Source organism: Pelophylax lessonae (assembly GCF_965119305.1).
Source record: "Pelophylax lessonae genome assembly, chromosome: 3".
NCBI lineage: Eukaryota > Metazoa > Chordata > Amphibia > Anura > Ranidae > Pelophylax > Pelophylax lessonae.
The window spans coordinates 192,505,538-192,531,832 of record NC_138770.1 but is presented as its reverse complement, the minus strand read 5'-3'; the positions used below and the strand labels follow the sequence as shown (position 1 = coordinate 192,531,832).

The following is a 26,295-nucleotide window of genomic DNA, read 5'->3' as shown; positions in this document are numbered from 1 at the left end:
GATCTTCTTCCACAAGCATAAGGAAGGTACTAAGCCATTTGTTGGTGGTAAACTTAGGCATGATGGTGGACCTGATTAATAGCTTACATTTCCTATGGGAGGGACCAGAGAACAATTCCTCATCCAGCGGGTCATCAGCATTTTCATCAAGCAAAGACTCAAGGATTTCCAATGCCTCTCTATCACTAGGGTCAAGTGGCTTATGGGTAATGGCCACTTCATCCTGTTCATGGGAAAATAAAGAGGAGAGGTAAACTTTTCTCAGGAATAAACAAATATCCTTATATACATCGAAGTGATCCATTTTTGAAGTAGGGGAGAAGGATAACCCATTTTGTAGGAGTGAAATATGTGAGTCACACAGCGGGAAATTGCACAGATTGACCACTTTACAATCATTTAAAGTAGGAATCCCTACTGACATGGTCTGGTTAGACACAGGGACAGTTACCTCTAACTTCTTTTGGTCCGTGCCCTGGTTTCCCGTTGTGGTCCCACTTCTACGCTTCCTCCTCCTTTTACACCCTTTTTTGGTGGGAGGTTGTTGGTTTTCAATATCCCTCTTGGTGGAGGTGGCGAATCCTCTCCTTCCGGGGTACCCTGCCCTAAAAAACGGACAGACCTATCCTCCTCATCATCACTTCCCGAGAGGCCAGACCTGTTACTAGACCTACTTCTGTTGGTGTTCCTCCTATGTCTAGAGCGACTCCTCCTATTTCGCCCGGTTAGGTCGAAAATCTCACCCTTGGCTCAATCTGCTAAATCCCTTTGGAATTTTGATTGCTTAGTATTTCTAAGATTTTTTTGAGATTTGTCAATCTCCTTTTTAAGCTCGTCATTGAACTTATCAAACTCATCTAAATTTTTGAGATGTTCCAATTTTCCTTTAGTTTCACTAATTTCATCCTCAAGATCTTTAAGTTGGAGTTTTTCCTCTTCAACGATGAGTTTCATGATTTCAATGCCATGGGAGATGCATTGGGCCCTCCACTTCTCTAAAAACCTATCCGTGTGCAGATGTGTGGCAGAATGACTCTCTCCCTAAGGCCACGTGGTATCATTCCCTGACTGATGTAAGATTCCAGGGATAGGATATCCCACTTTCTGTTCAGTGAGCGCAATGTCAACGGTTTATGCTCCCTAAACAGAGACCTAAGGGCATCATCTTAATTTCCCTCTGTGCTAGTCTCCCTATTGAATACTGACCAAATCTCTTCATCTAGGGAATCCCCCAACACAAAAGCCATGGTAAATATTCAAGAGGCAATAAGGCAGTAACCGTCTGGGATGCTGAAAGATTGCTCAACCGAGCAAAAAGACCATATAAGCGCTCTCCGAAAATTCCACTACAGGTGATCAATCCACATGTCAGAGGGACAAATTGTAAAAATTGTTATGCAAATATTGACGTTGTTGCTGTTCAATGAACGAAACCTCAACAAAAATATGTCACCCCGAGGTCCAAAGAGGAAATGATTCATAAAGGAATCACAGAACTGTAGAGCAATTAAACCAAGGGAAGGGGGAATGTGGAACCTCAGAAAAACCACTCAAAAACCCCTTGGGGTATGAGGGTGTGACATATATACGTGGAGTATTGCACCTCTAACCCAACAGCATGCAACCTGTGAGCCAAGCAACTAAACGAACATCAAAAAACAATTGGAGAGAAAAGAAGTTGCAAAGTATGGCTCCAACAAAGGTGAGGTGTGTTAAATCACGAATATTTTATTGAGGTGAAAAAATAAATGATGCAAACTAGGAAAGGAAAAATTGCTCACTGACATGAAGATAAAATCGACTGTAAAGAGGTCCTGTCTCATGAAAGACCACTACTGCGCTGAACTCAGACTCCACCCACCACCCCATCCATGCAGTCTGGATAATTATGCCACTGAATTGATGACAGGGGAAACATGAAGGAGAACAATTGGAAGTAACAATGGGGGAGAAGGCTCCCAAGTATGCAAGGTACCCAGCTCGGGGCAATATTCATCCAATACTGTTGGTGTCTCAGTCCGTTGATTACGGAAAACCCCCTCAGTGACCGCTGGATGCAGGGTCCTCACACCCGTTGGTGTATAATACAGTTTGCAGCTCCACCACAAGTTCACTCTGGCATACGGACAATTGCTTAGGTTGATGGCAGCGAAGACAAATTCCTGTCGGGAACATTTAGCAGCAAAACACAGCAAAAGGCATCGTTTAAAGCAGCACGGACATATAGTTGAGCAGACAGACAAAAAGTTAGAAGCGGCAAGAAGCTGTGAATGGTCTGGTACCGATCCAAGTCCATATGTCTAAACAGACGGTGTACCCAGGTGGTGGGTTATCACCTATGTCTGTGGATGTGACAGTCCGGGGTGGGTGACCATTTTTAGCAATAGACACTATGAGTGTGCATCAGGTCTTGGGACAGAGGCCGCCAGCCATATAGAAGGCAATGTTATGGTATATGCATCAGCTCAACAAACAAACAGGCAAGCAAGCATGGTGATCACATAGCATTGCGAGTTTACTGACCATATGAGTCCTGTGGATCCGTTCACTGTGCATAATGCATGAAGCACATCGGAGTCAGTCCAGCAAAGGTCCGGCCATGGTGTCCTGTGTGGCTGGTTTGCTGTAGAGGCATGCCGTGGGGTCCGCCAGAGGATGTGGGAGCTTCCCGTGCACCAGGGAGGGTTTTGGCGCCAACCGGCCAGCGAGCAGAGATGCGGTCCGTGCAGCGAGCAGGGTGGAGGGTGGAGTCCGCAGCGCAGCAGCGTGTGACATTGACGCGTTTCGCGTGACGCAGCACGCTTCTTCAGGACGTAACTGGCGTCAGTCACGTCAGTCCTTTAATACCAGGAGCTCAGAGGCCATTGGACAGAGGCAGTCAGGCTCCCTGCTGACGTGTTGTCATGCAACGAGGACCCCTAGTGGATTCGGAAGGGCTTGACACTAGGAAGAAACACATAGTTATTTACAAAGAAATATAGCTATATTAGATAGCTCAAGAATATGATTTATGGCCATAAAAAATCAGCATCCCAGACGGAGAAATAGCACTTCAGTTGCAAAAACATGGCAAGTATGTAAGAGAGGATCACAGAGGGGTAGAAAGCACACATAAGGATGGGATAAGAAATAGTGGGCTAGAACAATGTATAGCTGTATTAACACCTACAATCAGATTACAGGGAGATACCGAGGGTCCTGATAATAGTTGAGTACCACCACGAGGCAGCTAAACTGTACTCTAGGTTTCATGAGAGAGGTTATTCTCACAGAATCCTCAGACCTGCAAGAAAACTAGCTGGTAGGCGCACACGACAAGAAATCCTCAATTCCACACATAAACAAAAATCTAAACAGGCTAATCATCCTAGATTGATCACCAAATTTGGTGGCCAATGGAATGAGGTAAAAAACATCCTAGAAAACCATTGGCATATTTTGCGAAGAGCCGGAAAAATAGGAGACATAGTGGGACCTAGGCCTCTGCTGGTGGCAAAACGAGCGAGCAACCTAGGTGACTACCTGGTTCACTCGGAATTTCAAAAGAAAACAAGACACTCATGGCTGACAGACCTTCCCCCACTTAAGGGAATGTTTCCATGTGGCCACTGTGGCATCTGTGGGTTAGTCGAGAAGACTAACGTCTTTACAAACTCGGAGGGGACTAGAACTTTCCTCATCCAGCGGTTCATAAATTGCGTGACTAGTAGAGTTCTTTATTCTATTCAATGCCCTTGTAACAAATTTTACGTGGGCAAAACCAAGCGTCAGCTCCGTGTGAGAATCAATGAACAACTTAAAAGCATTAGACTCAAGGAAGACACTCCTCTGGCACTCCATTTTGCGGAGCAACACAATGGTGACCCCAAAGGCCTAAAAGTAAAAGGCTTCTTTGCTCTTGATCTCCCCCCTAGACGAGGAGATTATGAGAAAAATTCTCCTTCAAAAGGGAAAAGGCCTGGATTTTTCGCCTTGGCACCCTTGTACCTAAAGGCCTTAACACGGAGTGTAGCCTTAAAGTCTTTTTGGATCAATAATAACCTCTGTTTAATGTATAAATTAAGCTGTATAATTTAATGCCCGTCACTTTACATCAGGTGATTACTGTGATATGTATTCTTCTATATATATCTTTTACTCGTTTTTCAGTGGTCTATATAAGTGCTAACTATTATCAGGACCCTCGGTATCTCCCTGTAATCTGATTGTAGGTGTTAATACAGCTATACATTGTTCTAGCCCACTATTTCTTATCCTATCCTTATGTGTGCTTTCTACCCCTCTGTGATCCTCTCTTACATACTTGCGATGTTTATGCAACTGAAGTGCTATTTCTCCGTCTGAGATGCTGATTTTTTATGGCCATAAATCATATTCTTGAGCTATCTAATATAGCTATATTTCTTTGTAAATAACTATGTGTTTCTTCCTAGTGTCAAGCCCCTCCGAATCCACTAGGGGTCCTCGTTGCATGACAACACATCAGCAGGGAGCCTGACTGCCTCTGTCCAATGGCCTCTGAGCTCCTGGTATTAAAGGACTGACGTGACTGACGCCAGTTACGTCCTGAAGAAGCGTGCTGCGTCACGCGAAACGCGTCGACGTCACACGCTGCTGCGCTGCGGACTCCACCCTCCACCCTGCTCGCTGCACGGACCGCATCGATGCTCGCTGGCCGGTTGGCGCCAAAACCCTCCCTGGTGCACGGGAAGCTCCCACATCCTCTGGCGGACCCCACGGCATGCCTCTACAGCAAACCAGCCACACAGGACACCACGGCCGGACCTTTGCTGGACTGACTCCGATGTGCTTCATGCATTATGCACAGTGAACGGATCCACAGGACTCATATGGTCAGTAAACTCGCAATGCTATGTGATCACCACGCTTGCTTGCCTGTTTGTTTGTTAAGCTGATGCACATACCATAACATTGCCTTCTATATGGCTGGCGGCCTCTGTCCCAAGACCTGATGCACACTCATAGTGTCTATTGCTAAAAATGGTCATCCACCCCGGACTGTCACATCCACAGATATAGGTGATAACCCACCACCTGGGTACACCGTCTGTTTAGACATACGGACTTGGATCGGTACCAGACCATTCACAGCTTCTTGCCGCTTCTAGCTTTTTGTCTGTCTGCTCAACTATATGTCCGTGCTGCTTTAAACAATGCCTTTTGCTGTGTTTTGCTGCTAAATGTTCCCGACAGGAATTTGTCTTCGCTGCCATCAACCTAAGCAATTGTCCGTATGCCAGAGTGAACTTGTGGTGGAGCTGCAAACTGTATTATACACCAACGGGTGTGAGGACCCTGCATCCAGCGGTCACTGAGGGGGTTTTCCGTAATCAACGGACTGAGACACCAACAGTATTGGATGAATATTGCCCCGAGCTGGGTACCCTGCATACTTGGGAGCCTTCTCCCCCATTGTTACTTCCAATTGTTCTCCTTCATGTTTCCCCTGTCATCAATTCAGTGGCATAATTATCCAGAGTGCATGGATGGGGTGGTGGGTGGAGTCTGAGTTCAGCGCAGTAGTGGTCTTTCATGAGACAGGACCTCTTTACAGTCGATTTTATCTTCATGTCAGTGGGCAATTTTTCCTTTCCTAGTTTGCATTATTTTGATGTTGTTGATTTTTAATCATTTATTTTTTCACCTCAATAAAATATTCGTGATTTAACACACCTCACCTTTGTTGGAGCCATACTTTGCAACTTCTTTTCTCTACAATTGTTTTTTGATGTTCGTTTAGTTGCTTGGCTCACAGGTTGCATACTGTTGGGTTAGAGGTGCAATACTCCACGTATATATGTCACACCCTCATACCCCAAGGGGTTTTTGAGTGGTTTTTCTGAGGTTCCACATTCCCCCTTCCCTTGGTTTAATTTATGTGGGAGGATCACTGTCCGTTTTTTGCTGGTTTGTAGGTAGGAAAGCGGAAGCCCTCTGTGCAGGGGATATCTCAGTGGTCTGGCGGAGCTCTGTGATTAGGCAGCCATCACAGAGCTCGGAGCCACGCCCCCCTCTTTTGATTTTTCTCAATGCTACAGTCAAAAATTATTGTAAATTTAACCCTATTAGCTATAAACAAAATTGAATGAACATTCGCAAATAATTTTTTTTCTAACAAAATTCTACTCATGCATGACCAACTTTACTGAGGGAAATATGGGAGTTGCCTTAGCTGACCTTCATTGGGGAACACTAGTTGCCTGGCTGTCTCCTACTATAAAACGTTCAGAATAACTGACCAGAAACAAGGATGCAGAATAGAAGTTAAGAGTGATGTCAAAGTTGGAAAAGTGTGCTAAAAGTGTACATTGGTTGTATGCCTGAGCTGAAGAATGTGGAAAAAAAAAAAACAAGATTATTCAAGGGATGAGCAAAGTTGGGGATAAAATTTTAGTACTCCATCAGTAATGATATGACTCAAGAACCATACCCCTTTAGTTTTCCACAGAAAAGCATCAGGAATTTTCTTTCAATTTTTTTTCGGTAGGTCTGCATTACCCCAAATAGGTAGCTAATATTCTAAGAGTGATCATTTTCATGTCCATTCTCAAAATATGAGTTGGCTGTTGTAAAATAGTGAAGGACACAGTAGTTCTACCATAATTAGCTTTAATAAGTGTGTGTAATGGCAACTTGGGTCCATGTACAGTATATGTATATAAAGTATTTTGCAAATCAGAATCATTTAAACAAGTTAACACAACATCTTGCTTTCAGGAGGGCATATGGTGGGTCATTGTTAGAGGAAATAAAATCTCTTGGGTGCCTGGTAATGACAATACCCAGATACATGAAAGTGTCTACAATGAAATGTGAGTTAAGGCTTAGAGGGGTGATTGGTAATGAGTCTTTCAAGAAAATAGTGGACTCGGGGTGGCGGTAGGTTCAGGGTGGCAAAATTTGCAAGAGATGGGCTACGGTGCTGCTCTACAGCTAAACCCTCTGAGAAAGCGCAATACTCAAACAGGGAGATAAGAAGGCCTAAAAAATAGTCCCAGGTTAGGGGCCCACTACCCTCTCTGGCAGTGCCACCACATTGAACCTTCAGGGGTGTATTTCTTGATAATCAGCTTGTGGTTAAAACATTGAGACCGAGTCTTGTAACTAATCCATTTCTGGAGTCTGTTGAGGGAGCATGTCTCCTATTTGACTGATGCGGGATTCCGTCTCAGTCACTTAGTTTGGAAGGGCCTTGAGGTCATGTTGCAGTAGAGATTCATCCGTTTTGACTCTTCAATTTTAATTTTGAACCTTGTCTGACAGGTTGCTATAGCATTGGGGATTTTAGTGATATCCTTGTGTGTGATGGCCTACCCCTCCAAGTTTGTCTTGTGTTTGTACAAAATTGTTCATTTTCATGCATGCCTGGCCACTATTTAATGTATGTAGGATGCCTTAGTCATAACATTAAACAAAAGCTGTTTCATTTATATACTTTTCTGAAAAGTCTAACATTACTTTTAAAGTAGTTCTAAAGGCTGAGGTTTTTTTTTTTTTTTACCTTCATGCATTCTATGCATGAAGGTAAAACAACTTTTTGTGTGCAGCCCCCCCCCCCCTCTTATACTTACGAGCAATGTGCACGAGAGCAGTGGCTCTCCCCCGACTCTCTCACTCCTCATTGGATCAGACACAGCAGAGGGAGCCATTGGTTCCTGCTGCTGTCAATCACAGCCAGTGAGGATAGAGTGGAGGGTTGGGCTGAGCCATGCCAGCTTGGGAACGCACAAGTGCCCCCATAACAAGCTACTTGCTGTGAGAGCACTTATTCCTTCTTCTGACACCCCCATTGGGGCACTATTCCTCCCCCCTGGCACCAAAGATGGGGCACTATTCCTTCCCCTGGCATCAATGATGGGGCACTGTTCCTTCCACTGACACAATCAATGAAACACTATTCCTTCCACTGACACCAATGAAGGGGCACCATTCCTTTCACTGACACTAATGATGGGGCACTATTCATCCCCATAACAACCACGATGGGGCACTATTCCTTCCCCTGACACCAATGATGGGCCACTGTTCCTCCTACTGACACAAACTATGGATCACTATTCCTCCAACTGACACCAACAATAGGGCACTATTCCTCTAACTGATACCAACAATGGGGCACTGTTCCTTCTACTGACACAAACAATGGATCACTATTACTTCCACTGACACAAACAATGGATCGCTATTCCTTCCACTGACACCAATGATGGGACACTAGTCCTTCCACTGACACCCACAATGGGGCACTATTCCTTTCACCAACACCCCCGTTGGGGCACTATTTCTCCCACTGACACCAATAATGGGGCACTGTTCCTTCCACTGACACAAACCTCAGGCTACGCAGGGGGTTCTTTACAGTAAGGGCTACAAGACTGTGGAATTCTCTACCACAAATGGTAGTAACTGCAGGAAGTATGGCTACTTTAAAAAGACTTTTGGACGTACATCTCAAGGCTCAAAACATTCAGGGGTATGTAAAATGATTACGGCCACACACACCTACACAGGTTGAACTGGATGGACTATTGTCTTTATTCAACCTCAACTACTATGTAAAAACAATCGATCACTATTCCTTCCACTGACACCAATGATACGACACCATTCCTTCCTTTGGCACCAAAAATGGGGCATTAATCCCCCCGCTAACACCAACAATGGGTCACTATTCCTTCCACTGACTCCAACGATGGGGCACTATTCCTTCACCTGCACCAATGATGGGGCACTGTACCTCCCACTGATACAAACAATGGATCACTATTCCTTCCACTGACACAATGATGGGGCACTATTCCTCCCACTGACAGCAACAATGAGGTAATGTTCCTTTCACTGACACAAACAATGGATTATTATTCCTTCCACTGACACCAAAGATGGGACACTAGTCCTTCCACTGACACCCGCAATGGGGCACTTTTCCTTCCACTGACAACAATGATGGGGCACCATTTCTCCCACTGACACCCATGACGAGGCACTATTCCTTGCACCGACACCCAAGGTGGGGCGCTATTCCTTTCACGGTCACCAACAATGGGTTACTATTCCTCCCACTAAAACCAACAATGGGTCACTATTCTTTCACTGACACTAATGATGGGGCACTATTCCTCCCCTTGACACTAGCAATGGGGCACTATTCCTTTCCCTGACACCAATGATGGGGCACTGGTCCTCCCATTGACACCAACTATGGGGCACTGGTCCTTCCACTAACACAAACAATGTATCACTATTCCTCCCACTGACAACAATAATGGGGCACTGGTCCTTCCACTAACACAAACAATGTATCACTATTCCTTCCACTGACACCAACGATGGGACACTATTCCTTCCACTGACACCCACAATGCGGCACTATTCCTCCCACTGACAACAATAATGGGGCACTATTCCTCCCACTGACAACAATAATGGGGCACTATTCCTCCCACTGATACACCTGATGGGGCACTATTCCTACACCTACAAGATTCCATGGCCATGTGAAGAGCACCTTGGTTTAAATATACTGAGCCAAAAAGCTAAGTGCACAACCTTTAAAAATTAGTTATGGTTGTTTTACCTTTCCAGTAAAAAAAAACAAACAAACAAACAAAAAAAAAAATAACACACACACAAGTAACAATCAAATATGAAAACTAACTTCACAAAAATGACAGTAAGAAAATAAAGGCAATATTGAAAGAATATTATTTACTCAATATCACATGCATTTTAAAAGATAAACTATGTAAGTTAAATAAATCAAAGCCAGATAACACATTCTTTTATTATTTTTGTAATTTTTTTTATAGATTTTGACCTCAGTATATTCTTATGGGTTATTTCTAAACAGCTTCTGAATGTTGCAGTCTATTTTAGTCTTTCCTAAGCATATTCGTTTGTCCATGTGGCTGTGTTGCTGTGTGATGGTTCGCTGGTTCTCATGTGCTAAATTTCTGTGCAACTTTTTTTTTTTTTTTTTGCTATATGTGTCTGTGTATGACTGTGGTTATTAGCTAAAAAAAATTCAAAAATGTTTCTGAAAATTCTCTGCACCTAATTCAAAAACCTGGCCTTTTTTACCTTTTTCTAGACTGATAACATTAAAGCTTTTCCCTTTTTCATCCGATTGTGCTGCCACGTATGCTTGCAATATAAGGATTTTTTCAAGAAAAAGGTAGCCACCACAGTAGCTATTTAGGGAATCTTAAGATTTCTTCAGATATGTTCTACTCTTATTGGGTTGTTTTCAGTGACTCATGTGCGCACATTCTCAAAATATACTTGCTTTTATAATACGTTATGTATTGGGGGTGTATTGCAAGACCTACGTTTGCTCAGCTGAGCATCCTACAGCTCCAATGCTTTTTGAAAATGATTTTCACGAATACCTTTTTAAAGGGCAACTATAGTGGTTTTGAAGCAGTTTTAAGTTTCAAAAGTTTAAATAATTTTTAATGTATTTTGTATCATTTACATAACATCCTCATTTATCTAAAAATACATTTAATACAGGGCACACCCGTGACACTGTATCACAGAGCTTTATGGATTTTTTAAAGAGAGAGCACAGCAAATAGTATCGCATTTTCTTTTATACTCAAGAGTGTGAATGTCAAGATCAAGTCTCCTCCCAGATATTTGCCCCACCTGCTGTCACTCAACTGTCAAAGGCCTGAGCCTCAATGGCTCACTAGTTTCTGACCTTTGATAGTTGAATAGCAGAGGGAGGGGCTTAGCGATGGAAAAGGCAAGGGTCCAAAATGAACCATAGCATATTTTTCCTAAGTTCATACATCCCCAGCACATATAGGTACTGTATATAGATAAGGAAAAACAGTTGTAGAGGTGTTCATCCCGTGAAACTACATGTACATTTATTCTGTGCAAATAGGTTCACAAACTGAATGCTATTTTCTCTCCAAGTCGAATGGGATTTTTTCATACAGAATAGAATGAATCAGGAAGATACAGCAATATTGAGATAACATTCTTAGTGAACAAGTATTGATTGCCTAGGATCACCGGCTTCAGCTAGTGGGCACAATGAGGTATTTTCCTGATGCATTCTATTTAATATGACTGAACAAATATACATGCAGTTTCACAGGATGGATATATTTTCTCATTTTTTTTATAAATCCACCATATAGACTCAGGAAGAAATTTTGTCATCATTTTCAAACTCAAATCTATATTTTTTATTATATATTTGATATACAGTAAATTCATTAGTAAGTGAAAATTCAAATGTGTTGATTGCTCAACTACAATTAAGGCAGGTGTTTATTAGACGGTGCTGATTCACTCATGATCGTCCAGTCTATTCCCAAGACATATTAAAAGACAGTAAGAAGCTACCTTCCCTTCTGAATCACTGATTCTAAGTGTAGCAATATGGTTACATTTAATGAAGGTACAACATTTAGCAATTCGCATGGTTGATGATTAAAACAGGCACATCTAAGAATGCAGGAATCTGGGTTAAAGCTGTCCACATAGACCGTCCTCCTCACCGCCGGCTCTCTCCGCCGTCCATCTGTAGTTGTGACCAGGAAGTCTACCGTGCAGTAGAGTGAGCTGAAAGCAAGGCTTAACCACTTTAGCCCTGGAAGATTTTGCTGCTCAATGACCAGGCCACTTTTTTCAACTTGGCACTGCGCGAATTTAACTGACAATTTCACAGTCATGCAATGCTGTACCCAAACGAAATTTACGTCCTTTTTTTTTCCACAAACAGAGCTTTCTTTTGGTGGTATTTGATCACCTCTGCGCTTTTTATTTTTTGCGATATTAATAAAAGAATTAGCGAAAATTTTGCGAAAAATTTACATTTTCTACTTTGAGTTTTAAAAAATATCCAATATATTTAATTTTTTTCATATATTTAGGCCAAAATGTATTCAGCTACATGTCTTTGACAAAAAAATTCTCAATAAGCGTATTTTTATCCACTTTAAGACCGTAAGATTTTACCCCTTCCTGACCAGGCCATATTTTGCGATTCGGCAATTTAACGGACAATTGCGACGCTGTACCTAAATGAAATGTACGTCCACAAATAGAGCTTTCTTTTGGTGGTAAAAATCGCACAGGTGATCAAATACCACCAAAAGAAAGCTCTGTTTGTGGGAAAAAAAGGACGTCAATTTCGTTTGGGTACAGCGTCGCACGGCCGCGCAATTGTGCCGAATCGCAAAATAGGGCCTGGTCTTTGAGCAGCCGAATCTTCCGGGGCTAAAGTGGTTAAAGACTTCTTAGCTCTCTTCTTCTTTATTGGCGGTGCCTCTCTTAATCCGCTGAGGAAGTGAGGCTTGAAATCGCCTCATTTAAACCTCGCCTACGTGGTGTTTGTGTAGGCCTTTATGCTACATGTGCAGCAAATCACTACCTTATTTTCCCGAAAATAAGACTGGGTCTTATATTAATTTTGGCACCAAAAGACAATAGGTCTTATTTTCAGGGTAGGTCTTATCGTGTAATATGCTGTCTTCTCTCCCTCCCTGCCAGGAATCCCCTGTGTGAACCTAGTAAAAGTGGTTGTAAAATCCTGGAATCCACTCTATTACTGTTTTATATAATGTCCAGTGTGTTTCTGTAATCTAATTGTGTGAAATACCTTCGGTACAGCACCACTCGGCGCTCAGCTAATCTCCCGCTCTGCTCTCCTTCTCCTCTCAGCGCTTAGCTGATCTCCCACTGCTCTCCTTCTCTTCTCTCCCCCCCCCCCCCCCGCTGACAGCTGGGGGTCACGCAAGTGTTGAGCTTTCGTGACCCGCTCTGAACACTGCCGAGTGGCGCTGTACCAAAGGTATTTCACACAGTTATAATATAATACTCTGCACTTTCGTGACCCGCTCTAAACACTGCAGAGGGGAGGGGCTGAGATCCCCCACTGACAGCTATGAGAAGAGAAGGAGAGCAGAGCGGGAGATCAGTTGAGCGCCGAGCGGTGCTGTACTGAAGGTATTTCACACTATTATATTACAGAAACACATTTTTATATAAAACAGTAATAGAGTTGATTCTAGGATTTTACAAACACTAAACTAGGGCTTATTTTCAAGGGAACGGCTTATATTGCAGCCCTCCCCGAAAATAACAGTAGGTCTCATTTTGAGGGTAGGTCTTATTTTTGGGGAAACACTGTATTACCAACACTTTGAAATGACTAATAAATATATTATTAGTAAGATTAATATTATTATTATTAATATTACCATCCTATGGCTTATTTATTCATTTATTACACTTGAACTTCTCTCTCTGGGCAGGGGGCTGGGGATGTGTGGATGGGGAACTTCTCTCCTGCTTTTATAAAAAGTCCTCTGCAAACTGTTGGCACTATAGTAACTTATTAAGGATCGCCCCACGTACATATACTGTGGCAGGGCGGCCCTTAAACGCAAAATCATGTACCTGTATGTGATTTCCTCTTCCTGGTCTGGGGTGCACACCACCTGAGGCCCTCTCCCGCTGCGATTGAAAACAGCAGGAGCCAATCAGCGGGAACCCGGCAATCGTTCAAGGCAGATTGCAGTTCTGCTAGTAAGGAAGACAGAGATCTTGTGTTTCTGCTATGCAGGAACACAGATTTTTGTCTTCCTACAGTGCAACCACCCCCCACACAGTAAGAAAGCACTCCCAGGGAACTAATTTAACCCTTGCATTGCCCCTGATGTTAACCCCTTCCCTGCCAGTGTCATTAGTACAGTGACAGTGCATTTGTTTAGAATTGACCACTGTATTAGTGTCACCGGTCCCCAAAAAGTGTCACTTAGTGTTAGATTTGTCCGCCACAATGTTGCAGTCCTGCTAAAAATAGCTGATCGCCACTATTACTAGTAAAAAATATAAAACGTTTACGCAAACCAAACAATATACGCTTTTTGGGATTATTTTTTACCAAAAACATGTAGCAGAATACATATTGGCCTAAACTGATTGCAGCACCCTCCTAGGTAGGTGGTAGACAAAGCATATATGTGACCCTGTTCTGCTTATCAGGAGGGTCTGATCTGTTAGTTAACCTGTCACGTGCTTCCAGATGTGACTTATTTCGTCTGGGGAGTCTCCCCACTGTATCCAATGGGGACTTTGTTGGACAGTGGAGGAAACCTACCCAATAGCACACCAGGGTTTATGACTGTCCCAGTGGGTGGGCATTGCTACAATGCATCCTGGGATTGGGAATAAATCTAAAGGGGGCATGTGGCAGGGTGTCTTTGGGCGGGAAGCCAGGTCCCAGGAGGAGGGTGACGGCTGTCTCTCCTCCTGTTGCTGAGGAAGGTGGTCCAGGCAGTTGGCCTAGGGATCAGGGGTTGAGCTGTGCTGCAGAAGGATCCAGTGTGCTGACTAAGTGGAGCTGCTAGGCAGAATACTTCTGGAAAAACAGTATCGTGAGTACTCAAGCATCTGCCCAGGGGTCTGCCTAAGAGAGGGGTCAACTCCAGAGAGGTCAAGGGGATCAAGGAGCCAGCTAACCCTAGGTGTTACAGTAAAGGGTGTGCCAAGTTGTAAAGCCCTGAGGATTAGGGGTTAAAGGGGGCGCCAGGAAGGGCCCTGAAGTTGCTCAGCAGTGCAGTCTACTATTAAAGTCAGCTATCTCAGGAAAGGAGTGCCTTAGGAAGCTAATAGGACTCTTTTACAGTCAAAGGTGAAATACAGTTAGCGGCCTAGCCGTGACTAGCTCAATTAGCATTAACCAGCATCAGTCATCGTTAACCAGTTTCAGTCAGCATTTTTGGTACAGTCCCTGCCTTTTTGTGCATAGTTCAGTTATTGGAGTATCCCACTCATTCCTTCTCGTATTCAAGTTAAAAATAAAAACACAAAAAACACAAAATAACTGGACTGGTCCTTGTTTGAGGTAAAAACACTTGAAAATATGTCAGAATGGTCTACTGTTGCTAATGGTAACCCAGGGGAACCCACACACAGCAGCTCCCATGGGATTAGTGCTACATGATGAAGAAATTGAATTTTTTTTACATTTTTTTTATTGGAAATGTTTTATAGCAGAAAGTAAAAAAATATTGTTTTCTTTTTTTTTTCAAAATTGTCTGTTTTTTGTTTATAGTGCAAAAAAACCCCACAGATGTGATCAAATACCACCAAAAGAAAGCTCTATTTGTGGGGAAAGAATTATTTGGGTAGAGCGTCGCACAACTGTGCAATTGTCAGGTAAACTAACACAGTGCCGTTTTGCAAAAAATGGCCTGGTCAGGAAGGGGGTAAAACCTTCCAGAGCTGAAATGGTTAATCATGGAAAATAATAATCTGAAAAACAACAGTTAAATGTACACTGTAATTGCATAATAACAGAAGGACTTCCAGGATGGTGCTGTTCACTGTTTAGGCAGACACATCAATATATAAGACATAAAGTCACTACACATAAAAAAGAAAGATGCCAGTGTGAAAATCAGGGACAGATGACCAAACCTTGGACTGCCCTTGAAATGGTGAGGAACTTGCTGATGGCTTGTAAAATCCACTTTGTTATGTGTAGCTCTGGTTGTTGTGACTGAGATGGGGCAGAGATGTCTGATAGCACAAACAAGGTCTAAGAGGGGCAGAGGTTAGATTGTAAAACAAATGGTATGAGTTGAAGTGACAAAGGTGGTGAAAACACTGGGAAGACCAATAGAGAGTAAAGCAAACAATGTAACGTTTACAAACTTGTGTGACTGGGTTCTCCTTGTAGGTTTTTTTTTTCCCATTCATGAAAATGTATCGGGCTTTGCTGGCTTTGGGAATCATGAAGCACATATATATAAAGTGGCTTTTAAATCCTAGGAAATGACTTCTCATATAAATTCACATGATTTCACATTAAAATTCACATTTAAATCCTAGGAAACGACTATTTTAACTATTATTTGATTTGGCGTTCTCACAAGCTGGATCATTTTTGGAGTGCTTTGAAACAAGTGTAAAAAGACTAAAGTTCTGCTTCACTTGCTGGCAATTCCTGGCTGGAAAAATGACAGCAGGGATTTTTGTGTAAATACAGCAGTTGCAGAAGCTGCTGATATAAAATAATGACTGACGCTGTGTTTATAAACATTGCTCAGTTATGAGATAGAGGGATACAAGGTAACATTGCTACTTTTGTACAACGTATCTACTCTTGTTTCATTCATCCACAGATCAAATCTTGGACCTGTGTGTGATATCAGTTAAGACATTTTTTTTTTTTTTTAAATAAAGTTGGTTCCTACTTAAACTCTTTTTAAAGCAGATTTTTGCCCATTTGCACAGTAAAAATAGAAAAATAGGTTATGTCTAATGATGTGTGCCCCATCTATGGCTTCTGCAGCAGTTGTTTTATCTTAATTTTACATAGGCAGCAGTCTCTTGCTGGTGCTAAAGGTCTGGTACTTAGGCTGGTAGTTCTGGCTGCAGTACGCTGATATCAGTGGGTCGTTCAACGCTTACTAAGTACCTCTTCCATTTAGAGAAAGCCTTACATTCTTTTCAGTCTAAGTTTGGACCAGGTGTGAAGAAATGTCACAACCTCCCCACTTCAAATCATTCAGAATGACTTGCATTCATTGAAAACTATGCACGGCTTTTCCTGAAGGGAAAAGGTGGCGAAAGAGCGACCCACAGTGATGAATGTACTGCAGCCAGAATTATATGCCTCATTTTAAGAAATGCTGCAGCAACCAGAGATGGGGCATACATCATTAGAGCTAACTTATTTTTACTGTACAAATGTTTGAAAATCATTTTTGGCCATATTACAGCTTTAACAGTTAGTTTACCCTAATCAGATTTACTCTTTCTTCCTCTTGTCCCCTTAACTAGGATTTTTATTTATTTTTTAAAATGTTTAACTTTTTTAAATTTTTATTCATTTTGTTTGTTCATTTTTTAGGGTCCTTTTAAAAAAGGTAAAAAAAAAATCCCTTTATTTAAATTGTAAATAACTTTCCAATGCTTTGTACCAGAATCATCACTTTAGTGTAATTTTAAAAAGAACATATTATATATATTTTTTAATTCACAGTAACAATGTATTTTTTTTTTTTTAAACTAACGCTGATCAAGTAGAAATAGAAAATAAAATCTTTTTTTTTTTGCTAGTTTTGTTATTTGATTTCTTTTTTGATAGGGTGTACAAAAAAGTTAAATAATTCTTTCAAGAAAATATCACCAAAAGAAAGTACCAAAAATGATAAATGCATTACTTTTTTTTTTTATCACAATTAATTTTTATTGAAGTTTTATAAACAGGAACATGAACAAAGAAGGCTACTCACGCAGGAGCTCAACAATGAATAACAACTTATAACATCTGTAAGGAGTACGTTTTTTCTGATCCAGTAATACTCTGGAGGAGAAAATATGAGCGACCTAAGAATTGGCATAATATATATCATGTAGCCAAAATGCATAAACATAAACATAATGTGACAGGAAGTCAGGTAAATCTGTGGGTGTTGTCACAGACGGGAGATACATTTCTGCCTTGTTTAGACAATTCACCAATTACTATCGGGTGTCAGCTGCAGAGGTAGCCAGAAAGGTTTAAGGACGTTGGAAAGCTTCAGCTATTCAGAATGAGGCAATTAAGGCCTCTATAAGTTATCCAGAGGATGACTACTGATTGCTGCATCCTGAGGCTGTGTGCATTAAGGAGAGCAGTGAGCTGAGAGACTTCTGAAGGTGAGGTGGTGTTGGACTTTTTCTGTGTGAAAAGAAAACAAATAGACTATTGGTCTTCTGCTGGATGACCAGCAGTGTCTGCCCAGCAGTAGGTTGGGACAGACTCCATAGATAGCTTCCTGTGTTTTGAAGGTAGGCGCCCCAAGTGGCCAGGGTTTATTTTATGTTTGTTTGATTTATGCTGTTTGGATGCTTGCACTTGTTTCCAGCAAATTGGAAGAATAAACCATAGACTGTTGTTTTCAACCACTCCTCGGCTGTCTCTCTGTGTAACGAACCACCCCCAAGGGGTCACCCACACCCGCTACCGAGCTAACCCCTTACAATAAGCAGAATATTATGACAAGAAAACCAAACAAAACAAAGGGTCATGAGTGTAGTGAAGCATATATCAATCACTCAATAAACCATGGTATCTAAACCAGTCATGCCAGGTCTCTTGAACCTTGCAATATTTTCCCATAGAGGAAGCAAATACTATCTCATAATTAGCCTGTGGATCAATTGAGTTATTTCCGCCATGGTTGGAGGAGAGGGATCTCTCCAATGGTGAGCGATGATTAGTCTGGTTGTCAGCAAAACGTGGGTGATCGGGATTCTGAGGCTAGTGTAAGATTATGTAGATTCAGTGAAAACAATGCGGTTCCAGGAGTGATGGGAATAAGAGTGCTAAAAATGGTTTGGATTAGGTTGTGGATTGCTGTCCATATACGACGGATTTTGGGACATTGCCATAGTACGTGAAAAAGCGTTCCCATTTCTCCACACCCTCGCCAGCATAGTGGCGAGTAGGTGGATGATATCTTTGAGAGCCTGTGTGGCGTTAAGTACCACCTAAGTAGTATCTTTTGTGATGTTTCCCATAGCGTTACACACCTAGTGGTTGAGTAATCAAATTTTATTGCTGCGTGCCACACCTCTTCGGGAAAGGACTCCCCCATGTCCCTCTCCCATGCCAGAATGGAAGACGATTTTAGAAAGGAGGTCTTATCCCCTAATAAATTGTAGAACAGGCATATACCCTTTACTTTAGAGGTAGGTGAGATGAGATATTGTTTCACCTGCCAAGGTATCTGAATGTTTAGAGAGCTGGAGGAAAGTAGTAGGTGACGTATCCAAAGGTATGTAAAATACTCTTTCGCTGGTAGGTGAAACTCTATTTGCAGTGAGCGGAAGGTTTTGACCATCAAGTCATCAGTATAGAATATACCTTTGGAGAGCCAAGTATATATGGATATATCAGGTATAATATGGGTCACACCCCAGAGTGGAAATTGACGGAATTAGAAACATCAATAGATTGCAAAAAGTCCCTCCAGCTTTTCTGAGTAGCCACCATAGTGGGAGAGAAGGATCTCCTTCGCAGAGCATCGTGTGATGGGGCCATAAGAAATGCTGGGAGATCCGAGATATCTAGCTGCATACGTTCAAGTGATACCCAGGAACGATTAACTTAACTCTGAAACCAGAATTTTGCCTGCGCCAATACCGAAGCCATATAGTAATCTCGTAGAACCACATGTCCCATACCCCTGTGGATCTGGATTTGGTCAATTTACAGAAAGCGCATCTGGCTCTGTTTCCCTGCCAGATAAAAGCATTTGTTAGTGATTGGGATTGTTTGAAGAAGAATGCATTACTTTTTTAGCTTAATGGGATATTAAAGGTTTGTTTAAAAATAACAAATAAAAACATGTTATACTTACCTGCTTGGTGCAATGGTTTTGCACAGGGCAGCCTTGATCCTCCTCTTCTAAGGTCCCCCACCTACGCTCTAGGCCCCTTCTTTCTGCCCAACAAGCCCCCTTAACAAGCAGCTTGCTATAGGGACTGCTGACTGCTGAGCAGGCCCCCTCCTGATCCTCTGCTCCATGTGTCCATTCACTCATCATTGGTTGTGATTGACAGTAGTAAGAGCCAATAGCTACTGCTTGTGGCAGACCTAGTCAGTACAGCGGCTTTTGGAGAAGACTGGGAGCAAGCTATAGGTCCTGGCATTTAAGGGAACACTGCTCCTTGGAAGGTGTAAGCCTGGGGGATCCGTGGAGTGGTCTTGTTTCTGATCTAAGTTCATGTCTCCCCAAAATACATGGACTCTGGGAACTGAAGGTTCCGTATCCATATTTTGGCCCTGTATGCCTCAATCAGCAATGACTGTAGAAGTTCATGTAATCCGCTCAAACCACTGGGATCCCCTGCCATAATGTGTTTATTGTAAGTAGGTCTCCTGCTTTAGTCTGTTGCCTACTAGTCTGAGGAGGGGGGAGCTTACTGTTTGTATTGTTAATTGTGTTAATTAACACACCTATTGTCTCCTAGCAAACTACTGTGGGTGTGTGTTTATACTTGTAATAATGTGTATTGTACTTTTTGAGCTTGATGTCGGCAAGTCTGATCTGGAATGAGGCCTCTGAGTGTCCAGGTGGCTAGTTGTTTAATCAACTTAATGTTTCTAGTACATGTTGGCTAATTTGACTAAACTCTTAAGGATCCTCTATGATGGGATTAGCCATGAGTCAGCTGTGTCTCGTTATCTAAACCATTGTGTGATGTTTTGGGTAATTATGTGGGTTATTGTCCATGTTGTGGCTGACCTACTTTCAAGTGTATAAAAAGCCTGTATTTTTGTTCAATAAACAGTTCTAGGTTTGCAGCTAGTCCCATCTAGTTCTTGGTTGCAAGATGCGGCTATAATATCTGGTATCTATGTCCAGACTGGAGGAAGCAGTATACTGGCGGAAGCACTCAAGCGAAGTGTGGGACTGTTACGTAACACTCCTGCTTTCTCAGCCAATGAAAGAACCAGGAGAGATGAAGCCTCTTGTGCACATCACTGGTTTGAGATGGGGCTCAGGTACGTTTAAAGGGACTGAGGAGGTTTTTTAACTTCATGCATAGAATGTATGAAGGTAAAATGCCTTCAGCCTTTACAAACAGCTTTCAAAAGGTTTGTAAGTTTAAAAAAAAAAAAACGCTCACTCTTATTAGAAAGAGACTTACCTGTACAGGGATCCAGCACTGTCCTCACCCAGGTTGGTTCTTTTGCTGTTTTCGGGTCCCTGGTGGCGGCATGTTTACTGTGGGAATCTTGTTATGATTCCTTGCGGCTTCACAGCCGCCTGCCCACTGTGCATGCAGGAGCAGCGCTGCTCTCTTTTAATGGTCCTGCAGCCCCCATGGACCTGTGATCTGCCCCAGTAGTTTGCGAGCAGGGAGGGAGGGGGGCAAACTAATGCTGGGATCGCCTAGGCAATTCCTTTAGAAGCGGGAGCAGGTTTGCCAGAAATAGGCACCCACTCCCCAAAGTAAAATAAAAGTTTTCATTATTGGCAGAGGAAGAGGAAAAGGAGGAAGTGTGGAACTTCAGTTTTTTAGGGAATGACAGTGTTTTGTCATATATACAGACTCAGTATCAGAAAAGTAAAGACTGCTCTGGTCCATAGTGGAGTTTACAGGTGTGACAGCTTAACTGGTTAATATATAAGTATGAAAGGTCAGCCACTCTCAGTACTCACAGCAAGCTGCATCCTGCTAGGCACAGATTGCTCAGTGTCATTCACAGTCACCTAAGCTGTGAGAGGGTGAGGACATTCACTTGTCACTTCGGACAGCAGCAGGTACACAGGAGCTAAACATCCACTTGGAAGGAGAATAAGAGAATGAAAGTTCTGCCTCTGGACCTGTCCTTGCTCCAAGTCTGGGATACTGTGACCAGGTAATTTACTGCCACTGTCAGAAGACCAACATAATTGGGTGACTCTCAGAATATTGGGATGAATTTACAAAGATAGTAGGAGAAACCCAAAAAAATCTTCAAATATATATCTGAGCATGTAGGCCCTTTACAAAATAATCTGGGGTGGGTGACTGAGGACAAAGAGAAGGCAAATTTATTAAATACTTTTTTCAGCTCTTTGCATACAAAGGAGCATGGGGGAGCTCATGACCATAATGAGGATGGTATTGACACAGCCCCATATGATCCACAATGGCTCAAAAGTGATATGGTCCAGAAAGTTTTAGACAGAATAAAGGTGGATAAAGTACCTGGACCAGATGGCATCCACCCACGCATCCTAAAAAATAATTGAGTGCTGTCATTTTAAAGCCTTTGTTTCTAATATTTAGGGACTCATTAATGACTGGAATAGAACCACTGGATTGGCATAGGGCCAATGTGGTGCCTATATTTAAAAAGGGATCAAAGTCTGTGCCAAGTAACTACAGTATATACCTGGATTGGCTGCTTTAAACAATCCAAACCTAAACAGAACTCTTGATGATGTTGTAACTACTCGTTATATGTTGGTCATGTGCTATTAGATCTTTGCACATGATGCAACAAATTCAGTTGCTGATCCTGATCCTTTCCATTTAGAAAGATAACACATTAAGCAATACATTATGACCAATGCTTGTGAGGAACAAAACTTGGGGACATTCCATAATGCTTAGTACAGCTAATTTAAAAAAAAAAAAACATAGTACTCAGAATGCTAGTACTAGAATCAGCAGTCTAAACTTTAAAGAATATGTTACCCCACCATTTCAGATTCCTGATATGTTCCTGCTGTACCATGTATTTCTATAAGAAAGTATCCTATTTTCTTTGTATTGCTTCCTTTGTATGAAATCCCTGGTTTTCCTGCCTGTACCTCTGATTTCCTAGTAAAAACTGACCACACTGTGCATGAGAACACACCATGACATACCTTCCCCTACACAGCCATTCACTGGGAAGTTTAATGTGTGAATGTTTGATTCTCTACCCCCAGCTCTTATGCAGCTGAGAACAGAGGGAATGTGATAACTTATAAGAAAAGGGGAAAAAAAGGTGTTTATAATGTTTTTTTAATATCTATATTCAAATCTTTTGTCTTTCATTGCCGACTACAATACGCATATACAGTATACGTTGCAGTTTGCAAGTGGTTTACTGACGTTAGGGCTGAAGCTATCAGCCATAACCCCTATATTTTTTTTTCAGCCGGCAGCTGGCTTTCTAGACCCCATATCTCTACATAAAGAGGGCCTGTCATCCTTATTTCTATTACGAGGGATGTTTACATTCCTTGTAATAGGAATAAAAGTGATAAAAAAAAAATAAAAATAAAGGGACAGTTTAACCGCTTCCATACAGAGCAGTTAGACACCCTTCCTGCCCAGACCAATTTTCAGCTTTCAGCACTCTCACAATTTGAATGACAATTGCTCAGTCATGCTACACTGTAACCAAACAAAATTTTTATCATTTTTTTCACACAAATAGAGCTTTCTTTTGGTGGTATTTGATCACAACTGGGGTTTTTTTTTTTCGTGATATATGCAAAAAAAGAGCAAAAATTTTGAAAAAAAAAACACTTTTTTTTAGTTTCAATTATAAAATTTTGCAAAAAATTAATTTTTCTTCATACATTTGGGCCAAAATGTATACTGCTACATGTCTCTGGTAAAATTAACCCAAATTAGTGTATATTATTTAGTCTGTGTGAAAGTTATTGAGTCTAGAAGCTATGGTACCAATTACTGAAAATTGATCACACCAGATGTACTGACTGCCGATCTCCTTTCTTGAGGCCCTGAAATGTCAGGACAGTACAAATACCGCCCAAATGACCCCTTTTTGTAAAGTAGACAGTCCAAGGTATTTAGTAAGAGGCATGGTGGGTTTTTTTAAGTTGTAATTTTTTCCCACAATTCTTGGGAAAATGAAGAAAAATTATTTTTTTCTTTTTTTTCCCACAAAGTTGTCAATTTATAAGCTATTTCTAACACATAGCATGTACACAGCAAAATTACACCCACAGCACGAGCCGCTCATGTGATCGGCTGTGATTGACACAGCCGATCACGTGGTAAACAGCCAATTTCTATTGGCTGTTTACCTTGATCAGGGATGGGCTATGTCCGAGGGACGAGCCTCATCCCTGATCGCGCCGCTGCGCGCCGCCGGGGGCGTGCACTGGCTGCTAGAACGGGCCGACGTCATATGACGGCGGCCCGGATCCTTACAACCACTTTGCCGACGTCATATTACATGACTCGGTATGGAAGTGGTTAACCACTTGCTGACCGCCGCATGACTATATACTGCGGGCGTCAGCCCCCTACAGGCAAAGTGATGTACCGATACGTCGCTCGCTCCCACCGCTCTGGGGCACGCTCCCGCGCGCCCCCAGTATCGCTGATGATCTGATTGGGTTCAGAACCTATTAGTCATCAAGTCTAGGCCAATTATTTTTGGTCTGGATCTTTTGATCGGTCCTGCCCAATCAGATACTGATCTGGGCCTGTGAAATGTAAACACAGGCACAGAAAAGACCCACTCGCTCCTCCCCAAATCCTTTTTGGATTAATTGAGAGGAGAGAGCAGATCTAAACTGTGAGCACTGCACCAGCACACCCACACACACTTAGATAGGCACATTTAACCCCCGATCGCCCCCTCAGTTAACCCCTACACCCCCTGTCACAACACATACTGTATACTGTATATAGCAGTTTCCTATATACCTGTATAAGTGTGACTTGTGACCGGGTTTAGCGCTTGCGGCCCTTCCTTTTACACTTAGGATACCCGCCACCCTCCCAATAAAGATTTAACCCCCTGATCCCCCCCTGATCACACTCAGTTAACCCCTTCCCCCCTGTCACATTGCACACTAATAAACAGGTAATATAGTGTTTTACTGTATTTTGCATTAGTGTGATTGTGACTTGAGTTAGCGCTAGTGAGTTAGTTTCTGTCCCAAGGAGGTTTAGGGTCCTTGCCACCCCCATAAAGATTTAACCCCCTGATCCCCCCCTGATCACCCCTACATCCCCTGTCATAGCACACACTGTATACAGTATATAGCATTTTCCTATATACCCGTATGAGTGTGACTTGTGACCAGGTTTAGCGCTTGCGGCCCTTCCTTTTATACTTAGGATACCTGCCACCCCCCCGCCCCAATAGAGATTTAACCCCATGATCCCCCCTTATCCTCCCCTGATCACCCCCAGTTAACCCCATTCCCCCTGTCACATTGCACACTAATAAACAGGTAATATAGTGTTTTACTGTATTTTGTATTAGTGTGATTGTGACTTGAGTTAGCGCTAGCGAGTTAGTTTCTGTCCTAAGGAGGTTTAGGGTCCCTGCCACCCCCCCAATAAAGATTTACCCCCCTGATCCCCCCCTGTTCACCCCTACACCCCCTGTCACAACACACACTGCATACAGTATATAGCAGTTTCCTATTATCACGTACCTGGATATGAGCCTGACACTGTGAGGAAGGCCTCCCTTGCGCCTCCGACTCGGGACCCCTGATAGTGCAAACAGGGGACACCGGAGTGTAGAGTAGCACGAGCGCCTGGAGACTTGCTTGAAGCGGACGATGGCTACTGGTGAAGTTTGCCAGAGAAGTCCGATGAGCCGGGTCTAGTGCAGGCAGCAGGTGCTGGAAGCAGGGTTTCCTGGATAACAGGAAGAGCTTCCCAGGCAGGATGGACGGATCTGGGAATGACAGAAGCGTAGTAAGACAAGCCGGGTCAGGAGCCAATTGGTAACGTATAAGCCAGTAGGAGCAGACAGGAAGAGTGGTCACGGGTCAAGCCAAGGTCGGTGCAGGTGGAGATCAGAGAATCGTCAGGACAAGCCGGGTCTGGAACTAGGAACAAGTGCAGGTAAACAGGTAACAGGTATCCAAGGCTGAAGACAAAGCAGCACTGAACCTGTGTGCTGATCCAGCTTAAATAGTGCTCTTCCTTGATGAGAAGGGTGGAGCCAGGATTAGGCTGTGGATTTAACTCATCCTCTGCCAGAACCTTCCTGACATGGCCCCCCCCCAATGGGCAGCCTCCGGATGCCCAACTGGGCCATTCTTGCCGGGTGGGCCCGGTTGAAAGCCTGTATGAGTCTTTTGGCATGGATGTTTTCTTCAGGTTCCCAGGAATTGTCTTCAGGACCATACCCCTTCCATTTAATCAGGTACTGTACCTGATTCCTCCTTTTCCTGCAACCCACAATTGCTTCGACCTCAAATTCCTCTTCACTGTCCACAATTACTGGCTCGGGGGGACCTGTATTTCGCTGCGGAAAAGGATCAGGGATGGCAGGTTTTAGCAGGGTAACATGGAAAACCGGGTGGATTTTAAAGGAAGCTGGTAGTTCCAATTCATAAGAGACGTCATTGATTCTTCTTTTAATAGGAAAGGGACCCAAAATTTAGGTCCAAGTTTTCTTGAGGGACAGGTAAGCTTCAAATTGGTTGTGGCCAACCATACCTGATCACCAGGTTCCAATATCAGCTCTCCCCTTCTTTTCCTGTCAAAGAATTTTTTATTATTTTCCTGAGCCTTGGCCATGGTTTCCTGAAGTAACTCAGTGTTGGATGCAAAAAAGTTTATTGTGTCCTGGACAGCAGGGACAGGACATTCAGGTACTGTGGTGATCAGAAAAGAAGGATGGTAACCATAATTGGCAAAGAATGGAGTCTGCTTGGTAGCCGAATGTTCAGAGTTGTTGTATGCGAACTCCGCTAGTGGCAATAGCGTCACCCAATCATCCTGGGAAAAGGACGAAAAACAGCGTAGATACTGTTCCAGTGTCTGATTGGT

The 26,295-nt window shown here is 42.7% G+C and overlaps 1 protein-coding gene across 2 annotated transcripts in view; it reads left to right on the top strand.

Annotated features, from left to right (window-relative positions):
* Nucleotides 1–26,295, top strand: part of LOC309551541 (beta-galactoside alpha-2,6-sialyltransferase 1-like) — a 236,734-nt gene that overhangs the window by 68,412 nt on the left and 142,027 nt on the right. The window contains exon 1 of one of the 2 annotated variants that reach the window (XM_082252165.1): nt 21,314–21,406. The exons of the other annotated variant lie outside the window; for it this stretch is intronic. Coding sequence (XP_082108291.1) covers nt 21,351–21,406 — 56 coding nt within the window. The 5' untranslated portion in view covers nt 21,314–21,350. Of the gene's footprint in view, nt 1–21,313; nt 21,407–26,295 lie in introns of those variants that run through there. 2 annotated transcript variants of the gene reach the window in all.